This window comes from Lissotriton helveticus, chromosome 2_1 (assembly GCF_964261635.1).
Source record: "Lissotriton helveticus chromosome 2_1, aLisHel1.1, whole genome shotgun sequence".
Classification (NCBI taxonomy): Eukaryota; Metazoa; Chordata; class Amphibia; order Caudata; family Salamandridae; genus Lissotriton; species Lissotriton helveticus.
Window position 1 is genome coordinate 345,526,798 of NC_136059.1, and position 21,554 is coordinate 345,548,351.

General features: G+C 42.3%; 1 protein-coding gene across 1 annotated transcript in view; it reads left to right on the top strand.

Annotated features, from left to right (window-relative positions):
* Positions 1–20,145, top strand: part of IL7R (interleukin 7 receptor) — a 705,075-nt gene extending 684,930 nt beyond the window's left edge. The window contains exon 8 of the mRNA XM_078674941.1: positions 14,488–20,145. Coding sequence (XP_078531067.1) covers positions 14,488–14,997 — 510 coding nt within the window. The 3' untranslated portion in view covers positions 14,998–20,145. The remainder of the gene's footprint in view (positions 1–14,487) is intronic.
* The last annotated feature ends 1,409 nt before the right edge of the window (positions 20,146–21,554 follow it).

The window sequence follows — 21,554 nt, forward strand, 5'->3', positions numbered from 1 at the left end:
CTTTATCTCTCTTGTGCAGCTTCCTGCCTGCTCTTTCCCCGTTGTGTGTTCTCCCTCTACAGATCTTGGGAAAAGTCTTATGAAGAAAAAAAGTGCCACCCCCAAAATTGAGTGCCGGTGTCCCCCGCCGGCTACCACCAGCTCAAATTGAGCACTGCAAAAGGTCCGTTCTTGTTCTAAAGCTGACTTGATTATTAACAATCCGGCTTTTGGACAAACTTAAATTGGTAGGTTGCCACCCTCAGTTACTTTTTGTAAAATTCATAGTTCCCCTAGCTGTTGCCCATCACTAGGGAACTGGGGGAGATGGCCTAAATGGAAGCAATGTAGTCCTGTGTACCTCTGCAAAAATCAATCTGTTACAGAAATCTTACTAAGTATTCGACATATTGCCGCCTTGATGGGCCATTAAATCCTCACAATATGAGTAAAGTACAATTATAGACCTGGAACTCATTTTGATTATTTACAGTTGGCAGAATAATCTTAATTTTAAAAAATCATATTACCATAGCTTTTATTTAAATTTCAGACACTTTTCTACACGGTCCTCATTTTTATCTTGGAGAGGTAAACTCAGAGTGGCTGAGTGACAAAATCAATTATGAGTAGGGAAGTAGTACTATAGTACTCTTTCGCATTCTTGCCTTTGTGAATCGGTCCCAAATTGTCCAACTCATTATTACTAAAACTGCAAAGAGGCCACAGTCCTTTCTATTAGTACTAATTATATATGAATAGTACCTGAATATATATCCATATTATTACCATTTTGATTTTTGGAGACAATTCACAAAGGCTTGTAACAGGACATAAAAGAACTACAGGAGTATGAACTTTACATACTCCAAAATGTGTTTGTGAATAGTTCCCTTAATCTTTCAAATAGCAGGGGTAGAATTCTTGTGTGAGTGTGCTAAAAATGTACTTTTGTTTACTAGATGGGGCTAAGCACTGACTGACTTTGACTAGTATTAGTACGTTTCCACTACATGGAAGCATGTGTAATCCGTCCTAGATTAAAGGGCCCATTAGGATGTCGGGCGGATCGCCACCGCCATGCGGGCGGTGGCGAACCGCCCAACATCCTTGTCCGCCTGCCACCCATTTTCCCCCCCGCCACGTTACTATGGTGGGGGGGACCGCGGCGGACGGAAACACCATCCGCCACTTTTGCGCCCCGGTTGCCTTGCGACCTGAGCGCAAAAGGGTTCATATGGTGGCGGTGTCTATCAGACACTGCCAGCCATATTATGATGGGCCTTTCAAAATGCTTTTCCGTGGCGGCAATGCTGCCACGGAAAAGCATGCGGTCTTCACTTTGGGGGCCCCCTGCAGGCCCCCATGGTGAAGGCAAGGTGGGGGGGTGCACATGGGGGGTGCCTGTGGTACTCGCCTGCATTTGCATACACAATGCAGCAGGCACCATGCGGTGCCTGCCGCTTTGTGTATGCAAATGCATACCATGCATTCATAACATTGTGGTGGGTGCCGGTGTGAACACCGCCCATCGCAATGTTATGAATCCATGATGTGCCCGCTAGTGTGGCAGGCGCATCATAATGGCCATGGCGGGATCACCGATCATCGCGGGCGTCCCGTTTTGCACGAGGATGGCGGGCGGGTAAAGTTCGTCCGCCATCCTAATGGGGGCCTAAGTTTTTGATGGAGGGATTCTTGAGTAAATGTCTCTGTCCTTTAATTTGAAAGGAGTCCTATTTAATATTTTAATCCGAGTTTGTTCTAATACCTTTGCCAACAGAAATTAAATTTGAAATGTGAAAAATATGGATAAAAGGTGCTGTTCCGCGCCTACCTTAATATGGGAATAAATCGATTTGAATTATACTTTGAACCATAAGATTGTTTTGCTATTAGATAAACATAGCACCTTGTAAATGAAAAGGTGCTGGAAGATGGGTGAGTGGAATTATTACCTGAAAGGATTGGGTCTTATCTTTAGCAGTTTGATTTCAAAATGTCATATCTTTACAGAATACTGATCAAAGGCAGTTTCACCTTGCAATGGTGGGCAAAATTCTGTGTATAAACCAGCTGATCAGCTAGCCATCTCTGTTCATGAATGGTGCTAGCTGGAAATCCTTTACCACTCAGCCGTTCACTGGCCTAATTTGCATTGAATAAATGTATTGTTTGTCTGTGTCATTGAAAGTTTACTCCAGAGAGAATCCACAGCATGTTTCCTGAAGTATCTAAAAAAAGGCTCACTGGTGTATAGCTCTTCAACAAAAGGGATCTATGAGAAAGTCATCCTTTTTAACCTGACCATCCCCATGTTTTGATGACTGTTACAGGTGGTAACTGACTCTGACTTCGCCCTGGGGTCTGCTTTCAAGGCCCAGGGCCAGTGAGTACTCTCATTAAAAATGTATATGGTAATTAGGTGTAATTAGAGTTGGCACTGACAACCTAACTCTAAGTCCCTAGTATATGGTAGGGTATGTAGGTTTATAAGTCCAGCAGCTTTGAGGCACTTACTTGTGCACTGCTGTGTTGCCTGCTGTCATTTTAAAAATTAGCCCTCCTTGGCAAGCTGTTTTTAAATGGAGATTACCTGCAAATTCAGCTTTGGATTTAAAGGTACTTCAGAAGTATTAAACTACTTTATTTATACACAAAGGTCACCCATAAGGACTATCCTAGGTGCCCCAGGGTAGGGTGCTCTAGAAAAATAAGCATGGGCATTTTAAAAGATGTTTATATATGGTGTGGCGAGGGGAAAACTACCAATCAAAAATGTTCCCTTTAGCTTCGTAGGCTAGCATAGGAATACAGTAACACAATGTATCTATTGTCAGGAGTGAGCTAAAATAATATTTTGAGGGCTTAAAAGATGGGCAAAGATAAATCCAGCAACATGCTACTTTTGAATTTATCATAATAGAAAAGAAGTTATAGAACATTCTTTTCTCCTAGCCAAAATTCAGGTTTCTAGCAGCCTCTCCTGATTCCCCAGTACTTAACAGGCATAGCCAAACTGCTTTGATGAGGTGATAAGTGGCCTGCGCAGAGACAGAGGTTAACTGATGGGGAGATCTGCAGCTGTTCAGATCAGGTGATGGGTAAACCAAACTGGGCTTCAAAGAGAGCAGGGCAGTAAGGAATTTCAGCCAGGCCTACCCCCTCTTCCTGTACCCAAGAGCCAGATGGCAGCCCCGTGAATGGAATTTGTAATACTGATTGGAAAGGGAGTGTTAAGGGAAATGAGCCACACCAGTAGGTTGGCTTCGCCAGCTCCTACTTTCAAGGAGAGGAATTCTTCATCTTGAATTTCAAAATACAGTTCTTTGTGGGACAAAAATATGCCACTCTTTGGAGGAAACGTTCATGCTTTTGGGAGGCACCCTCTCAGGGTGGCCCCTGCGTGTCACCCCAGAACATTGGATAAATATGTGAGAGCTGCATAGCAACTCAGATCTGCTGCCTGAAACTACTAGGAGTAGAAGGACTGCCCTGCTCTAACCCTGGTCTGCACCCCAAACGATGCACCCTGAAGGACTGCTCCTGCTGCACACTTGGAACTACAACCCTGAGGACTTTGCCTTGCTTCAAAAAGAGTTAAGGAGTAGGCAGCCTGATAGTAAAAGGTTAACAGAGCTCATCTGCACCATCTCCCCCTAGAAATCCCCAACTTGGAGTGTGTCCAGTGGGCTTTTAAGGAGTTGGCCGGGTACATTGTGGGAACTGTAGTCTCAACTTCCAAGGAGCCACTCAGAGTCTTTGGAACCTTGGATTTGATTTGTGTTGGGGAAACTTCAGGAAGAAGTACCAGAAATGTTGAGAAGTTTGGAGTAACTTTTGAAAAAAGCTTCATGAGGTGACGACCCGATGTCTAGAGTCAAGTCGACCACCTCGCACTGCACCCTGGCCTGGATTTCAGGTTTGTCCCGCTTAAAACTCCAGAGCTCAAGACTTCCAGGAGTTGACGAGGGGCTCTTACTGAACCAAGCAGATAAAGTCACAGCAAATCCGGCCTGCTGGAGGGGACTGCTCGACGTCGAGAGGAAATCTTTTAGAAACGTTTCTAATTGCGAAGGTAAAATTTTGACCGGGGCCTTTCGCTTAGTGTATCTAACCAGGGTTAGATCGCGGTCAGCCTCAAACTTTGAATTTGTCTCAGCCATGCATGACCAGTGTCCCAAGCTGGCGCTATATGTTTTTAAGCACTAGAAAGTGTTTATTCTTTAAATATTCATATCTCTGATTCCCTATAGGGGATTTTTGTCGTTTTGGTTTCATTTATCATTAAAGTATTTCCTATTTTAAAAAATTGGTTGTGGTTTTTCATTGTGTCTTTTAAGGGGAGGAAAAAAACATATCAGGCCTCATACAGACAAGACAGGGCAACACTAGCAGACGGGACACCCTGGGCAAGAGATTTGCGGCTCTTTTGGGTGAACTTTCACTGTACATGCTAAACGGCCGAGGCCACCTGTACTGTCCCGCAGCATTCACAGGAGTGACAAACAAAACAGATTCAACCATTGATTTCACCTTGGCAGACCTTGATATCTTTCCTTTAATTTTTGACTTTCAAATAAAGGAAAGAGCAGATAGTGATCATTATCCTCAAACCTTTACACTAACCACCATTCTAAGACTCTCTCACTATCAACACAATCCTATAATCAAAGACGACTCATATGGAATAAAAGCAACATTGACTCCATCAAGGGGACATGTATCTCATTACTGGCATCATCAGAAGCAGTGATACACTGTATAGAGGCCTGGGAGTCGTTAGTTGAAAATTTAAATAACATTTTTTCCAACCGAGGTAACTGCTACAAAGCCCCTAGAACCTCTGGGGCAGCCTCGTATACATACAATCTGAGGACAAAAAAACCTTCTAAATAAATACCTAATATCGCTGCGAACTCAGGGCCCAAAACTGAGACAACAAACCCATATCTTAATCGCAAAAAGGAAAAGAGAATTAAAAAAAGGAATCAAGGCAGCAAGGCAAGCACACAATGAACGGTTTAGGATGAAACTTCTCCACTCCAGCAAGCAAAGTAATTCCAAACTCTTGTGTTCAAACATCAAATTCTTACTGAATGGGAAAAACCGACATTTCAACTCAGAAATAATGGAACACACATGGAGAGCTCACATTGAAGCCACATATAATATGATCTCACTCATTGGCGAGTTAAATACTTCCAAACATTCAAAAGCGATGGGGACAGACTCTAGTCAGATAAGTAGTCCCAAGGCTCAAAAACCAAGAACCATTCAGAAAATAGATACCGAAATTCGTATATCACCATCTAAAGATCCATCCTTCCATCCAAAATATCAAACAGAGGACAAATCCCACCCGCAGCTTGGGAAACATCAAGGCTAGAATCATCAGAACACTACCCACAGGTGACACAAAATCGGGTACTGAAAACAATAAAACACCTGAGATCAGATGGTGCACCGGGGCCAAATGGCTTGCCTAACACATGTTTTAGAATAGATCCATCCTTGTGGTCCGGTCACCTAACGCCCCTGTTCACATACATCTTAGAGTCTGGCACCATCCCTGATTCCTGGCAAGGAAGTATTTTACAACCCATATATAAATCCGGGGCGTGTTCCGATCCACCCAATTATAGATTGAAAACTCTCATTGACGTTGAGGCAAAAATCTATGCATCAAACTTGTTGGCAGACCTTGAGGATTTGGTCAGCAGCAAAAACCTCATTCCGAATACACAAACAGTCTTTCGGGCACTGATGGGTAATCTAACGAACATATCCGCAGTCACTCTCCTGGCCAATCAAGCCATCTCCAAATCAAATATCCTCTATGCGTGCTTTGTAGAATTTAAAGCAGCCTTTGACAAAACATCCACATCCAATCTATGGGCGAAAATGAAATCTTGGGGAACGTCTACCAAATTTTTAGAGGCAATCATCAATCTCTATTCAAAAACATGGGTTCAAATAAAAAAAGCGGATGAGCGAAGTCTATCTAATAACATTTCAACCATCAACGGCTTAAAACCGGTGCATGCTGGATCCCTGCTTATTTAACATCTACACAGCCGACTTTGAGAACAACCTTCGCTCATCACAAGGAGACCCACCAAAATTGAGCAATGTCCCAATATTAAGTCTTCAATATGCGGATGACATAGTCTTATTTTCCCAAACGCCTCGAGGTCTGCAGCGGTTGATTACCCAATTAGCAGAATATACCACCTCAGCTCAATTGGTAATCAACCTACAAAAAAACAAAGGTTATATGCTTTTTCAGAGCCCACAAAAAATGCCCCAAATTCTTCTGTAGGTTAAACAACAACCCTTTGTCCCAGGTGGATTCATACAAATACTTGGGGGTACATCTAGATCGTCAGCTCAACCATAAGCTAAATCCGGACCAAGGGCATGTAAAAGCCAAACAACTACTATTCGCATTTAAAAAATCCAGCAGTTGCTCAACAAACCATCTACTAAAGGTCATAGCAGCAACATTTCTGCCATCTATTTTGTACGGATCGGAAATGATAAACACAAAGGACTCAGTAGTTTTAAATACAGCACAATCCAGTCTCTTCAAGAACTTGTTCTCAATTCCACGTCATATTTCGCAAGCACAGATAAGACTAGCATACGGATTAAAAAAACCCATACAAGCAAGACAAGGAGCCCATGTCAAATATTACTGGAGAATGGGGGCAGCAGGGGAAAACACCCTAGCCCACCACTGTTGGTAGGAAGTTAAAAAACAATCCAGGCTCAGGAAGGCAATCTTCCCAGAATCCCTTTCCGCCCTAAAGCTAGAAGCAGCTTGGCTCACGATAATGACCTACTTTGAGTTTAAGCAGTGATGTCATCTTATCAACTGTTGAAACCTCAAACGTACTTGTCAGAACACTTCTTAAGACTATAGAAGTGGAACTTGTCCCTATTGAGACTGGGATTCTTCCCCTCACCCCAAAATGGAAATGGACATGGTTGACAAAGGAATTCAGTCTTTGCGGTCATGGAGATAAGTCATTATTCGACTTATTATGCATCTGTCCAGCACTTTCAAAACTTGGAAAACTCTCATTCGTGATATATTGAGGAGAGAACAAATAAGGCCCTACAGAGGGGCCGTTATAACATGTCTCGGAGGTTCATCCATCCAATTATCTTGCAAGGCAATACAATTCTGGAACCTAGGGACAAAAGAATTAGACAAGAACGACTGATGAACTGAACTTGTCTATACAGAATTGCCTTGTTCATCTATTTTAAAGTCCGCTGTCCACACCCCCTCATCACTTGCACTTTATTATACCTCAGAGAAACATATATGCATGGGTACAGTTTTAATTAAGTTTGCGTTCCGAATAGGGCGGGTCTTCATACAGAAATAGTCTTAACAAATGTGGTTATTGCATTTTTAACCTAGGACAATTGTTTGATACCTCATGTACCAAGGTGGTTCGCTCCACCCTTTTATGATTTTAAAGAAATCAAATAAAGGTTCATTTTACTTACTTATTGAGTGTTGTGTCTCATTTATTTATTGCATTGGGGTTTTTAAATGCTACAAACACCTGTCTCCTAAATTAAGCCTGCCTGTTCGTCGCCAGCTAAGATGCCTACTTACCCCTACTAATAATCCACCTTCCAACAGGATCCGAAAGGCATTGCAAGCTCTCTAAAGGTGTAGTCTTCTTTTTAATTTTGAGGTCCTTTTAGGAAACACAATTGAACTCAGTAAACAGAGTGGCATGGTAGGTTGGTAAATAGAAATCCTACTACAGAACTGTAATTAGAAGCTGGCTGAGTTTCCGCTTGCTGATTACCTGATCCATGCAAATTTAAACTTTCCCCAGTGTGAAGGAGTTGACCCTCTTAATTATTTCTGTTTGACCAATTGGCCAATTTAATCTTGAACATGATAACTTTCTAGTTTATGCACACCTTTTTTAATTTTCTTCCTTCTTTAGGCTTAGGAACTTGATTCTATTGAATGTACAGTTAATGAAATATGTAGTTTCACTCTGTTATGTGTGTATAGTATCTATCAGTAGCAGTCGGTGTTGGGAGTGCTGCCGGGCGGAGACGTGGGCCTGGGGAGGGGCAGGGTGGGGGGCAGTAAAGTACGGAATATAGCCAAAAACAGGTAAGTAAACATATAAATAAATAAAACAAATTTTGTTGCGCACACTGCATCGTCAAATGCGATGCAGTGCGCGCAATGAAATTCGTTTTATTTATTTACATGTTTACTTACCTGTATTTGGCCGTATTCTGTACTTTACTACACCCCATCCTGTCCCTTCCCCGCCCCACGTCACCGCCCAGCAGCACTCCCACCACCGACCGCTACTGGTATCTTTATGTTGTGGGTGTATATCTGGTTTCCCCTGTTAGTGATAGAAACATCTCTGGCATGGGTGTGGCATTCTGCTAACAATGCACATGTGTTTTTTTTTTAATAATAATGCATGTTACAAGCAAAAAACATGCCTGCATTTATCATTAGAGAATGATCGGACAGGCACAGGGCCTGGGGAAATGCTCTATCTATTTCAATGGTATTGCTATCAAATGCATGCTTGATTGCCATATTTCCATGCCTAGAAACTCAATGTTTTTTCCAGCACCATTCAAACTAACAAGCCATAGATGGAAAACATTCCACTTCTATGGTGCACATGTTGGAATCACAGCTGTAGGGGAAGACGACCTTGCAGAAATTCATCTAGGAAGGTAGAAGGAAAAGTAACATTTGCTTCCATAACTTCCAAATGCTTCTGCAAAGGGCCATTGTTTAAACATTTTTGTAGAAAAGCAGGAGCTGAACCAGAGTGACCACTTTTGCTCCATAATATATCATTAGTAATAATAAAAAAAGTGGACTGGTTGCTGAGAGAGCACGCTAAAGGTTTGAATTTTGACTGCTGCCACGATAATAGCATAAGGTATACGGGGAAACTATACATGGCTTAGCATATTAAAAAAATCGTTAACTCATATAGCCATTTCGTTTGGGAATAAGTGATGAAATATGACTGGGCCTTCTCAACTTTGCCCATTATCTGCATATTATCTGCTGAGAGGTTTTTAAATATCATGATCATTCTGAGACACCCGTTATGTAGCAAAGTACTCCATAATCAGTAATCCTGTAGCTAAAAAATACGTTCCGTTTTGTGCGTGTATTGATTTGAGGTTTTGAGCATGGAGCACTGTTTAGCATCACCCGTAGATGAGAGATTCCCTGAAAGGATTGACTCTTAGCACTCCCTGTGTAGCAGAGTATAGCTCACTAGCAGAGGAGTGCGAGACACCTGCCACTTCTCCTTTTCTCTAAAATGGGTACATTTATCTTTGGGGCTAAGGGGGCATACCAGGTATGACCCCAAAACTATTGGAGGAAATGGAACTCCCATGGGGCTTATACATTGCTTAGAGTCATTTTTTAAAATAATTTGAAATTATCATCATTTTGAAAGACACACGTTTTTAAGTAAATAGGTCACATTTGCAGCTTTTGCAAATGAAAGACTGTTAGATCTTTGTTTTTACTTAGCTACAATTATTTTCTAAGGTATTTGGTTATAAGGTTATTTTGAGACCAAAAAATCAATTGGGGAAGTGTAGAGGAGATGATAGAATCACCCTCCTGAACTAGACTAGTGAACAATGGGATTCTATCAATGTGAGTGGTGACTAATTTTATGTGATATTCTCTAAACTTGTGAAAAACTACAATGTGAAAATTAGGCCTCTCTGCGGGTGGCAGAATGAGGGCACTGTGTGTTTTTTAAAATACCCCTCACACACTATAAATCCCATAGTGTCATTCTCCCATCATTGGGGTCTTCCCGTCCCTCTACGGGGCCGGGCGTGCTTCAACCTACGAGTGACGCGGGAGCACTTCTATTTTTGACAATAGGCTATGTGATGTGATAAGGATAGTGATATGTGTTAAGGAGCACTTACAAGGCCGTCACATGCCTTTACCGACGATTGTCGACTGCCACCCTGCGACCCCTGGATGCGCTGCGAGCCAAATGGGAGGGAGACATTGGGCGGTCTATCCCTGAAACCACATGGCCACAGCTGCTGCGCCGAGCATGGAAGGGCACCAGGAACGCCAGGTTCCAATTGGTCCAGTTTTTTACCCTGCACCGCGCATACCTAACACCGACGAAAATCTCGCAATACTTCGAGGGTGCGTCCTCACTCTGTCCTAGATGTGGGACAGCGGACGCGGACTTCGCCCACATGTTTTGGACCTGCAACAAGCTGGCCGATTATTGGGAGGCGGTGATGTCCTGCCTGAATGCTGTCACGGACCGGCAGATCGATATTGACATGGGCACCTGCCTATTATTGTGGTTCCCTCACACCCCCCGCAATCGGGTTACCAGTAAATTTTGCGACTTGGGTTTGGTGTTAGCCAAACGTGAAATCTCCATGCACTGGAAATCTACCCAAGGCCCCAGCTACTTGCGTTGGAAGACCACTCTGGAGCGCTGGGCGAAAGCAGAGAGTACCTTGCGGCTGCGGCAGGCTAGGAGCCTAGATAATGACAAAGCGCTGGAGGTGGCTAGGGCGTGGGAGGCCCTAGTGGTGGCGCTCCAGCAACCAGAGGGTGGCCAGAGCGAAGATGAGGGAGAGACACCAGGTTGAAGGTGCTGAGTACGGGGATACCTCACGCGCACCAGGGCACACACACTACTTACACCTATCGATGGCGGATCAGGAGGTCCTAACATCCCGTTGAAAGACATTACTTGCCTTTACCGAGGGCCTGTCCAGGACAAGAAAGTGATACCATGTTAATGACTAGGAGGGAGGATTGTGACACACTGGCTATGGGGGTGGGGTACAGGGTGGGATTGGTCTGTTGGGGGATGTTATATATAAAAGGTGTCTTGTTGGAACTGTACTGATATACTGCATTTTCGGCTGCTGCCTTGATTGCTATTTTCCTGTAATGTACTTCCTAACCTGGAATACCAATAAAAAATATTTTTACAAAAAAAAGGAGTCTAGGGACCTGTTTACGTGAATAGTGGTGTAAAAAAGGGGGTAAAAATTCCCTGGCTAGTCGAAAAAATTAATTTTAATGGCTTCGCAAGCTGGGAACATTAAAAAGGGGTTAGTAAGTAGAATCACAAGTGTAGTCTGCTTTGTCGACATGACATGTTTCATAGGCAGACCCCTCCTGCCTACTCATCAGGACCTCTGTTGATCCCTACAAAAATGCTCAATTCTAGACTAAATGTAAAATGCCTATGGTCCTAAAACTTAACAGCAAAAATCGGCTGCTAGGTTTTGCCTCTGGGCTTGAGTTGGCCCTTAGTGAGGCATTATCATGAAAAATTGTCATGAAAAATGACCTAATATGGTCTCTGTGGAAAGACAAAAGGGAGAAAAAAAGGTACATGGTTGTAGAATTGCAATTTGTCAGGCATAATTCATACATGGCTCATTTGCATTAGTCACAATATGACTTTGTATCCCAAGGTATTCTCAACATTAATTCTGTATATGACCTGATGAACTGTCTTTCGCCATCATGGCCAAAGGGTATGAACCCTTGGCCAACTTCAACACAAAGCGTGATACACACTTCAAACACAAACACATATTCACAATCCAACACGACCCATGACTCATAGGTTGAAGCACGCCCCGCCCCGTAGAGGGACGGGAAGACCCCAATGATGGGAGAATGACACTATGGGATTCATAGTGTGTGAGGGGTATTTTAAAAAACACACAGTGCCCTCATTCTGCCACCCTCAGAGAGGCCTAATTTTCACATTGTAGTTTTTCACAAGTTTAGAGAATATCACATAAAATTAGTCACCACTCACATTGATAGAATCCCATTGTTTACTATTTTGAGACCAACCAGAAGTTCTACCCTTTAACAAGTTTCTAGGAACAAAAACGGTTCTAGAATTGCTTAATCAAAACAACAAAGGAAGGGTAATGCGATGTTTTGATTTCAAGATATATTGTCAGCCCATTTGTATTGGACTAGCGTATTGGTTTCATCAATTTGATAATTGTATAATTCCTAGATAGATGGGTTTGAAGGAAACTGTTATCTTAACTAGTGCAGTTAAGCAAATATTCTATATGACTGATTACAAAAACAACAAAGGAGAGAAAGGCTTGCTACATGTCTGTCATACATTCTACCAAGTGCAATACATATACAACAGATAATACCAGCCTGGGAAAGACAACAGGATTCATAAAGAGCCTTCATTTGGGCACGAGTGAATCACACCATTTTACGTCTTTGTTTCAGAAACGAGATCCTCACCCAATAGTGTGGTGTCCTTCACCTTCAGGGCTGCTTCTCATTTGGCTGTAAATTTTTCAAAAGTCCTGGTGTACTGATACATAGGAGGCGTTATGAGAAATTACGGAAATTAGGTGCTAACCCTATTTCTATAGGTATTGTAGTCATGGGAACCAAAGGCTGTCAAAATTATCTAACAGTGAACACAACTCATTTATTTATCTACCCTGTAGAATGATTCAAAGATAATAAGAGTGTTGATCCTCCCTGTTATCCCTGGGTAAACATTTTTTAGGGCCTGATTACGATCTTGGCAGTTGGGATACTCCATCACAAAAGTGACAGATATCTTATCTGTCAAACTACAAGTTCCACAGGGTGCAATGGTGTTGTAATTTGGTGGACAGGATATCCGTCACAGTTGTGTCGGAGCAACTCTGTCCGTCAAGTTCATAATCAGGCCCTTACCCAATAAATGAGAGTTGCAGCTGGGATCTTAGGCTTTATTCAGGACCAGGATCCAAATGAAACTACCCACTATTCAACTGTTAAGTCAAGGCTTAACCTCTGGTGCAGTGATTAAGGTGCATGGAAAGACAACAAGCATTGACCAAGCCAATAGGTCTTTAATGTACTAATGTATGGAAAAGTTAAGTAGTCCTTCGAGTAGATCAGTGTAGCACAATGTGGAGGCACAATGATACATCTGCACAGCCAATGGCACTGAATGAGAGAAAATACTCCACTGGGTGGAGCCAAGAAATGATTAACAAAGTCTCATGCCAATTGCGGAAAGAGGCTGGCAGAAGATCACAATGGTTTCAAGGAACAGATCTAAGGCCCACTTCATGCACATTGTTAGCAATAGGTATGTTTGACAACTGCATTATTAAATCCCAGAAATGAAAAATGAAATAAAAATATTCTACGATATCAGTTCTTGGATCAGCAGCCAGGCGTTATGCCACGTTCTAATAAAGATAGGGCAATATGGAAGTCCTTGAGTGTCCAATTCAGACATATTTAATTTAAGAGGCTGGCACATGGAATTCCATAAACGAGAGGCATACCGACTTCTGAAATGTGACCTAAACAAGCTCCATTCCGACTTTGGAAGTGTGATGTTTCAGACATTGGGATTCTGCTTCTCCTGGTCTATTCTTTTTCTTTTCTTCTTTCTTTCCATTTCTATGAACTTGCATTTCTTGATATCCATTAAATTGCATATTTTTCGTGTATTCTCTAGTTTTTCTTCTATGCTTGATATGTTTGTAACCAGCAATACAGTGTTTTATCAGTAATTATGAGTTAAGCGTTAAATAATATTGCATTCATGTTAGAAATATTTCCTCAATTGGTCATATTGTTATTGTTGTTCATCCAAGATTTGAAAACTTTGAAAATTATCAAAGTCTATGTGTATATATATATATGTCCGCCTGTCGGGTTCTACTAGATTTGGAGTTAACTGTGAACTTTTCAGGAATTTACTAACAATTAATAACTGGGTGTCCGCTGATTATCTGTGATAATTGAAGATTCCTAAGATTAATTGTATGTGTAAATATTTCGGCATAAAGCAAAGTAACAGGTTACATTGTTGAAAGCAAACACTAAAGTTCAATTGCACTAGAACTCTTTGTGTTATTTTTTGTTTTCCACGGGGAGAAGGTTTTCCCTGTGTTAAAATAACTTCCCTGATATCACCAGTGGGGATGTTCATCTCTCTTCAACATTTACGTGCATAAGTTTGGTAGCTTGCTTTAGATGTGTAACTTTCTGCAAATATTTGTTAATGCACACGGAAATTCTTCCGACTTGGTGGAATTCTTGTGTAAGCAGTTAGTTCCCATTTGTGTAGGTAACATTTGGCACTCTTTAGCGCGATTGGAAAATTAGATTTTTTGACCTCACAGATATAATGATGTGTGCACCATTAGCTTAATTCTAGATGGCAATGGAATTGGGTAAATCTCCGGAGCATCTCTTTGCCTCTTTTTAGGTCTCCATATATGGAAAGTAATCTATCAGATCTATTTATTTACATGTATTGTATGTGCCATCTTTCTTCCACAGTGTCTCGGTGCATTCTTTAGTGAGAAAGCTGCGATTGCAAAATAAAGACAATTATGGAGGTGTTCTCCTGCAGCTGAATATTACAATGTCTTGTTAATGAATATTGAAGTCTGTCTTTATTTTGTCTACAGAGCCATAATATAATCTTCAATCCTGATTACTTTATGGATCTTCACATACATAAAGTGGATGGAATTCAGGAGAAGACACTGGAAGAATGTTTCCTGGAACCTTCTGATACTCAAGGTCTGGGCGTGCCTGGGGAAAACACAGTGGGATCTTCCCCGGTACCAGACAACATGCTTGAGGAATGCCCAATGATGCAAGGAGTCCAACTTGAGGGTCCGCAGGAAGGAAGCCTCTGTGAGAGTGGTGGTACCAGCGTGGCTACATTGGAAGGTTCTACTGCACATGAACTTGAAAGAAGCCACTCTGGTGTTATGCAGTTGTACGCCCGTCCGAACATGCACAACCGTACTTCAAAAGACACTGGTGCAATATCTGGTCAGGTTATATGCGGAAAGAAAAACAGTGAAATTCCTGGGCCGCTAACCAATGCAATTAGGGGTTTGCGCCAAGAAGAAGCCTATGTGACGATGTCAGCATTTCCGCCCACTGGCATAACCCAAAGAAGGCAGTAGCTTGATTTACCCCCTCCCACTGATTGGAATTAGTTCATGAAATTATGCACCCAATCCATGACTACAGCCGCACCTGTGCATCTAAAGTACACCTGCAGTTATACTTTAGATGCACAGTTGTAAAGGTGGAACTAGCACTCATTATGACAAATCTTGTGTGCGGTGCTGACTATGTAAACCCAGTTTATAGCTATATCACACAGCATTCCATAAACTAAGAGGGTAAGTAGCCTTAGCTGAACCCTGTTCATCACCTGCAGTCCATAAAACTCACAATCATTCCTACACTCAAATTCCATTATGTATTCAAATCTTACCATGTATGCAATGGGGTAAAACATCCCCGTGTGTTTATAATTTACTTCAATGCAACTACCTTACAGTATAAACTCCTCCTCCTATAGGGTTCTGATTTTACTCCAGCTGCACTTCCTATCGGCATTACTGTCACACTGTTAATGGCCATCCCTACTGCAAACTGAATTGCATTTTGGCCCAGTTGTAAGGTGTTGCTATTACCAAATTCCTTGGCTTGGTAATAAAAGGTTGAGCCAAGTGTCTGTTCATGAAACGAAATCAATACTAGGGATGTGCAAAGTTTGTTTTATTGCAACCTTCGTATGAGTCTTTTTGGAGTGTTTGCAACTTTGCAGTTCGTTTACCACACCTGAATAAATGAGGACACTGCGACAATGTATGTTGCATCTATTCCAGTAGCAAAATAGCTTTGCTTAAGATATACGTATCAGACAGAGTGTAGTGTCCTGCTCCTGATTACTGCCATTATGCAATGAAAAGCTAAAAAATTATAACATTTTACAGAATATTATTTTCCAGCTTGACATGTCTCTCTAACAGGGAAAATGATCTTGCTATGGAGAAACAAATTGGCAAAGATGTACCGGAAAGCCGCACAATCTTAGCAAAGAGTGATAATTGGTAATTCTGCAAAACTTGATCAACAAAAAAAACTTTGCATCTCTCTAATCAATTCACGCCAGATGGATTCCACACCACCCTCGCACTATCATGATACTATAAGAATAGTATCAATTTGCACCAAATGGATTCCACACAGCCCTCGCTCTACTATGATTAGAATAGTATCAATTCACACCAGATGGATTCCACACCACCTTCACTCTACCATGATACTATAAGAATAGTATCAATTCACATCGGATGGATTCCACACAGCCCTCGCTCTACTATGATTAGAATAGTATCAATTCACGCCAGATGGATTCCACACCACCCTCACTCTAACATGATACGATTAGAATAGTATCAATTCACGCCAGATGGATTCCACACCACCCTCACTCTACCATGATACTATAAGAATAGTATCAATTCCCACCGGATGGATTTCACACACCCCTCGCTCTACTATGATTAGAATAGTATCAATTCACACCGGATGGATTCGACACAGCCCTCGCTCTACTATGATTAGAATAGTACCAATTCACACCGGATGGGTTCCACACAGCCCTTGCTCTACTATGATTAGAATAGTATCAATTCACACCGGATGGATTCCACACAGCCCTCTCTCTACTATGATTAGAATAGTATCAATTCACACCCAATGGATTCCACACAGCCCTCGCTCTATTATGATTAGAATAGTATCAATTCACACCGGATGGATTCCACACAGCCCCCGCTCTACTATGATGAGAATAGTATCAATTCACACCGGTTGGATTCCACACAGCCCTCGCTCTACTATGATTACAATAGTATCAATTCACACCCGATGGATTCCACACAGCCCTCGCTCTACTATGATGAGAATAATATCAATTCACACCGGATGGGTTCCACACAGCCCGCACTCTACAATGATGAGAATAGTATCAATTCACACCCGATGGATTCCACACAGCCCTCTCTCTACTATGATTAGAATAGTATCAATTCACACCGGACGGGTTCCACACAGCCCGCACTCTACTATGATTAGAATAGTATCCATTCACACCCAATGAATGCCACACAGCCCTCGCTCTATTATGATTAGAATAGTATCCATTCACACCCAATGGATGCCACACAGCCCTCGCTCTATTATGATTAGAATAGTATCAATTCACACCGGATGGATTCCACACAGCCCTCGCTCTCCTATGATTACAATAGTATCAATTCACACCCGATGGATTCCACACAGCCCTTGCTCTACTATGTTGAGAATAGTATCAATTCACACCGGATGGATTCAACACAGCCCGCACTCTACTATGATGAGAATAGTATCAATTCACACCGGATGGGTTCCACACAGCCCGCACTCTACTATGATGAGAATAGTATCAATTCACACCGGATGGGTTCCACACAGCCCTCGCTCTACTATGATTAGAATAGTATCAATTCACACCCGATGGATTCCACACAGCCCTCGCTCTACCATTATTAGAATGTTATAAACTCACATCAGATGTATTCCACACACCCCTTGCTCTACCAGGATACTATTAGTATAGCATCAGCTCCTACCAGATCGATTCCACACAGCCCTTGCTCTACCAGGATACTATTTGTATACCATCAGCTCCTACCAGATGGATTCCACACAGCCCTTGCTCTACCAGGATACTATTTGTATAACATCAGCTCTTAAAAGATGGATTCCACACAGCCCTTCCTCTACCAGGATACTATTAGTATAACATCAGCTCCTACCAGATGGATTCCACACAGCCCTTGCTCTACCAGGATACTATTTGTATACCATCAGCTCCTACCAGATGGATTCCACACAGCCCTTCCTCTACCAGGATACTATTAGTATAGCACAGCTCCTACCAGATGGATTCCACACAGCCCTTGCTCTACCAGGATACTATTTGTATTCCATCAGCTCCTACCAGATGGATTCCACACAGCCCTTCCTCTACCAGGATACTATTAGTATAACATCAGCTCCTAACAGATGGGTTCCACACAGCCCTTCCTCTATCAGGATACTATTAGTATAACATCAGCTCCTACCAGATGGATTCCACACAGCCCTTGCTCTACCAGGATACTATTTGTATACCATCAGCTCCTACCAGATGGGTTCCACACAGCCCTTCCTCTACCAGGATACTATTAGTATAACATCAGCTCCTAACAGATCGATTCCACACAGCCCTTCCTCTACCAAGATACTATTAGTATAACATCAGCTCCTAACAGATGGGTTCCACACAGCCCTTCCTCTACCAGGATACTATTAGTATAACATCAGCTCCTACCAGATGGATTCCACACAGCCCTTGCTCTACCAGGATACTATTTGTATACCATCAGCTCCTACCAGATGGATTCCACACAGCCCTTCCTCTACCAGGATACTATTAGTATAACATCAGCTCCTAACAGATGGGTTCCACACAGCCCTTCCTCTACCAGGATACTATTAGTATAACATCAGCTCCTACCAGATGGATTCCACACAGCCCTTGTTCTGACCATAGTACTATTAGTATAGTATCAATTCACACAAGATGGGCGCCTCACAGCCTCCACTCTACCATGATACTTTTAGAATAGTATCAGTACTTTGAATGTACAAATCAATGAAACGATTGTATTCATAAAAAGGCTTCACCAGGGGCCTTTTCGTCTCAACAGATGTCATTATTTTCATTCCTGTGAGAAGTGGTCTTTCCATGAAAGAAGCATCCCTCATGGGGAGGTTCTGACTTATTACACTCAAGAATTAGCCTCTTAACTACACAGAAGCATGTGAATGTGCCAAAAAAAGTTGTGGCTCTAAACCCACATTTTTCTTTTTCTCTGTAACTGTAAGGCAGAAAATGTAATAAGGAACAATTCTATGTTCAAATGACAAAGATGCAATGTTGGCTAAGTTGTTAGACTTTTATGTGGTACATTTACTTAGACCCAAAATGCTATCCCAGCCTAGATCCTACATACTCCATCCCTTTTCCGATTCCTAAGGACCTGAACATCATCTCTTCAAGTAAGACCTTCTCATGGGGTAACCACCGTGATCACAGACTACCCCAGAAGAGTTCTGACCCTGACCTTATCCCAGCTCGCTTCCTCTCCCAGCTGGAGGGCTGCTGCTCCCCCCCCCATAAACCTCACCGCCCCCCCAATACTGTGAACCTCGCCCTTGCAGCTGCATCCTTGCTCCAATATACCCCTTCTTCTGCACTCCTCGCAGCAAAGGCCCCCTGGTGTAAAATGCTTCATGGCTTTGCAGTTACACGCGTAGTATTCAGGCATACATAAGTACAGCTTGATTGTTTCTCTGATTTACATTACCTCATTTTGCACCAACTTACTCTCTAGGTAGGTTTGCGCTCTACAAATACCTATTCATTCATACATAGATACATACCATATCAGCAGGCAGTACTTGAAGTCCATTCTTTGCTTCCGAACATGACTGCTGCTGCTCCTTGCTGCTAGTGCTGTATGCACACCAGAGGCATCAGTGCACGGGCTTTCATGCACACATACAAAGCTCTCTGCTGCAAAATATTTAAACCTCTAGTTGTGCACGTTTTTCAACTTAACGTGTAAATAATGAGCGCACCAAGCAACATCAACTTTACAATGCAACATAACACAAGCTGCCTCTTGTTCACTCCGCAAACAATAAAACGGGTAAAACAACAATACCACGGAACATTTTCTTGGTCCTCCAAGGCATGCCAGAAGAATGTCAACCACTACTATACCTCACACTGACAGCAACTTGCAAACATTGCTTTGCCAGGTTACAGAGTGTTTGCATGGCTGCTAAAGTCCCTTAATTCAGTTAACAGTATCACATCAAGCTTTGATGTATGGTGTCGTTAGTGGTAACTACATCGGATAGGCTTTCAATTTCATTATACTTGTGGTCGTCTGAAATAACTCTGTCGCATATTAAACATTTGGCTCGCAGTTACCTTAGATATGTTTTAGATCGCGCGAATGGTTGTTTGTTTGGCTGTGGCACATTTCGTGTCATTATCCTAATTTTGCTTGCATTAAAAATGGCTCGTCGTGTTTTACTATGCTTGTGGTTGCTCGAGTTGTTTTAATCATATAAGAAATATTAGTAGTAATATTTAGCACCGCTTATGTTACATGTATCACATGGAATTTAATTACACAATAAACTTATGTTCGCTTGAATTAACTGCCTTTTAATTTGTTTGATATTTATTGGTTTTGGAGAGTGCTGCATAGCACTGCAATGGTGTCTTCAGAGTGGGCACTTACAGGTACAGTAGTTTGGTGGGATGTGGTAAATAAATAAATAATACCTCTCTTTTTGAATGTATAAATGAGTAACAGATAGCTCAATAAATAAGAGTCAAGATTCGAGGTAGTAGGAGTTTTTGCAGGTTTAATACAGCATAAGGACAGGAACAGGACAACCTGCACAGGAATAGGATGGCAGGGCCCGACAGCGCTGCCGGGGTCAGGATCGGGACAAGGGATAACTTTTTAATAACAGTACATGGGCATATATACATAACGCAAACACATAGCATTACATTGCAATAGGCGTAGCAGTGGGTGGAGCAATAGGTGTGACGCGTAGCAGTCGCGAAAGATAAGGGTGAAAAGAGGTGTAACAGGGCGTATACACAGACATGTGATGCAAACGTAACAGAATATGTCATGAATGGGACGGAAACCATGGAGGGGGCTACCTGAGGAGCCGGGAGCTCTAACCTGATGGTGCGCGCAAACTGGCAATGACGTATCACTAGGAGAAGCTGGGGGCTATGAACTCTGTGCTAGGAGCAGAGACTGAAGTCTGGAGAGTCAGGGCGACATGTACCTAAACCCTATCTAGTATCTGATGTTTAGAGAACATGTTGATATAAACTAGAAGTCAGGAGGGGAAAAGCTAACAGACTCTAAGACTGGAGCATGCATTATTCTACATGTAGTGCGTGATGAAGAATATTAAATGACCATTAAATGCAGTATTTCTCTTACATGGAGACGTAAAAGCTAGACTATGACGGTAACTATTGATGCGATTCAGTAGCTTTAGGAATGCAGAGGAGGAGGGCTGAACTGATAACTCGAATCATAACATACTCTTGGCAGACTCAGAGGCAGAGCCAGGGTGAGCCGGGCACTGCGAGGCAGGAAGTAAGTGAAGGGTCGAGGATACAGGTGGGGGCTGTATCGCTCCTCAGCGAGGCTTCAGGAGACAGGAGCTGAATCTGGTGTCCGGGCCCTTTTGAGGCCTAGAAACGGGGACTTTACAATGGAATAACGTGCACACTGGGAAACGTGGCAACGTAGCTTTACATAGGCCTGATATTCGTAGTATTCACGAGAACTGGAAACTGGCATACTAGAGGTGGACACAACTATAATTGCGTCTTTAATCGAACATGGGGAATAACATATGCATATTAATCATGCACAGATAACATATGATGGAGGACGCGTAGGGACACAGAACATGGCAAAATTTACTTTTCCACATTCCCTCCTTGTCACTACGTTTCCTTCAGGAAACATCAATATTCATGATACCATCTATCATTTCATACAGTATCATTTGCTCGTCTCGAATT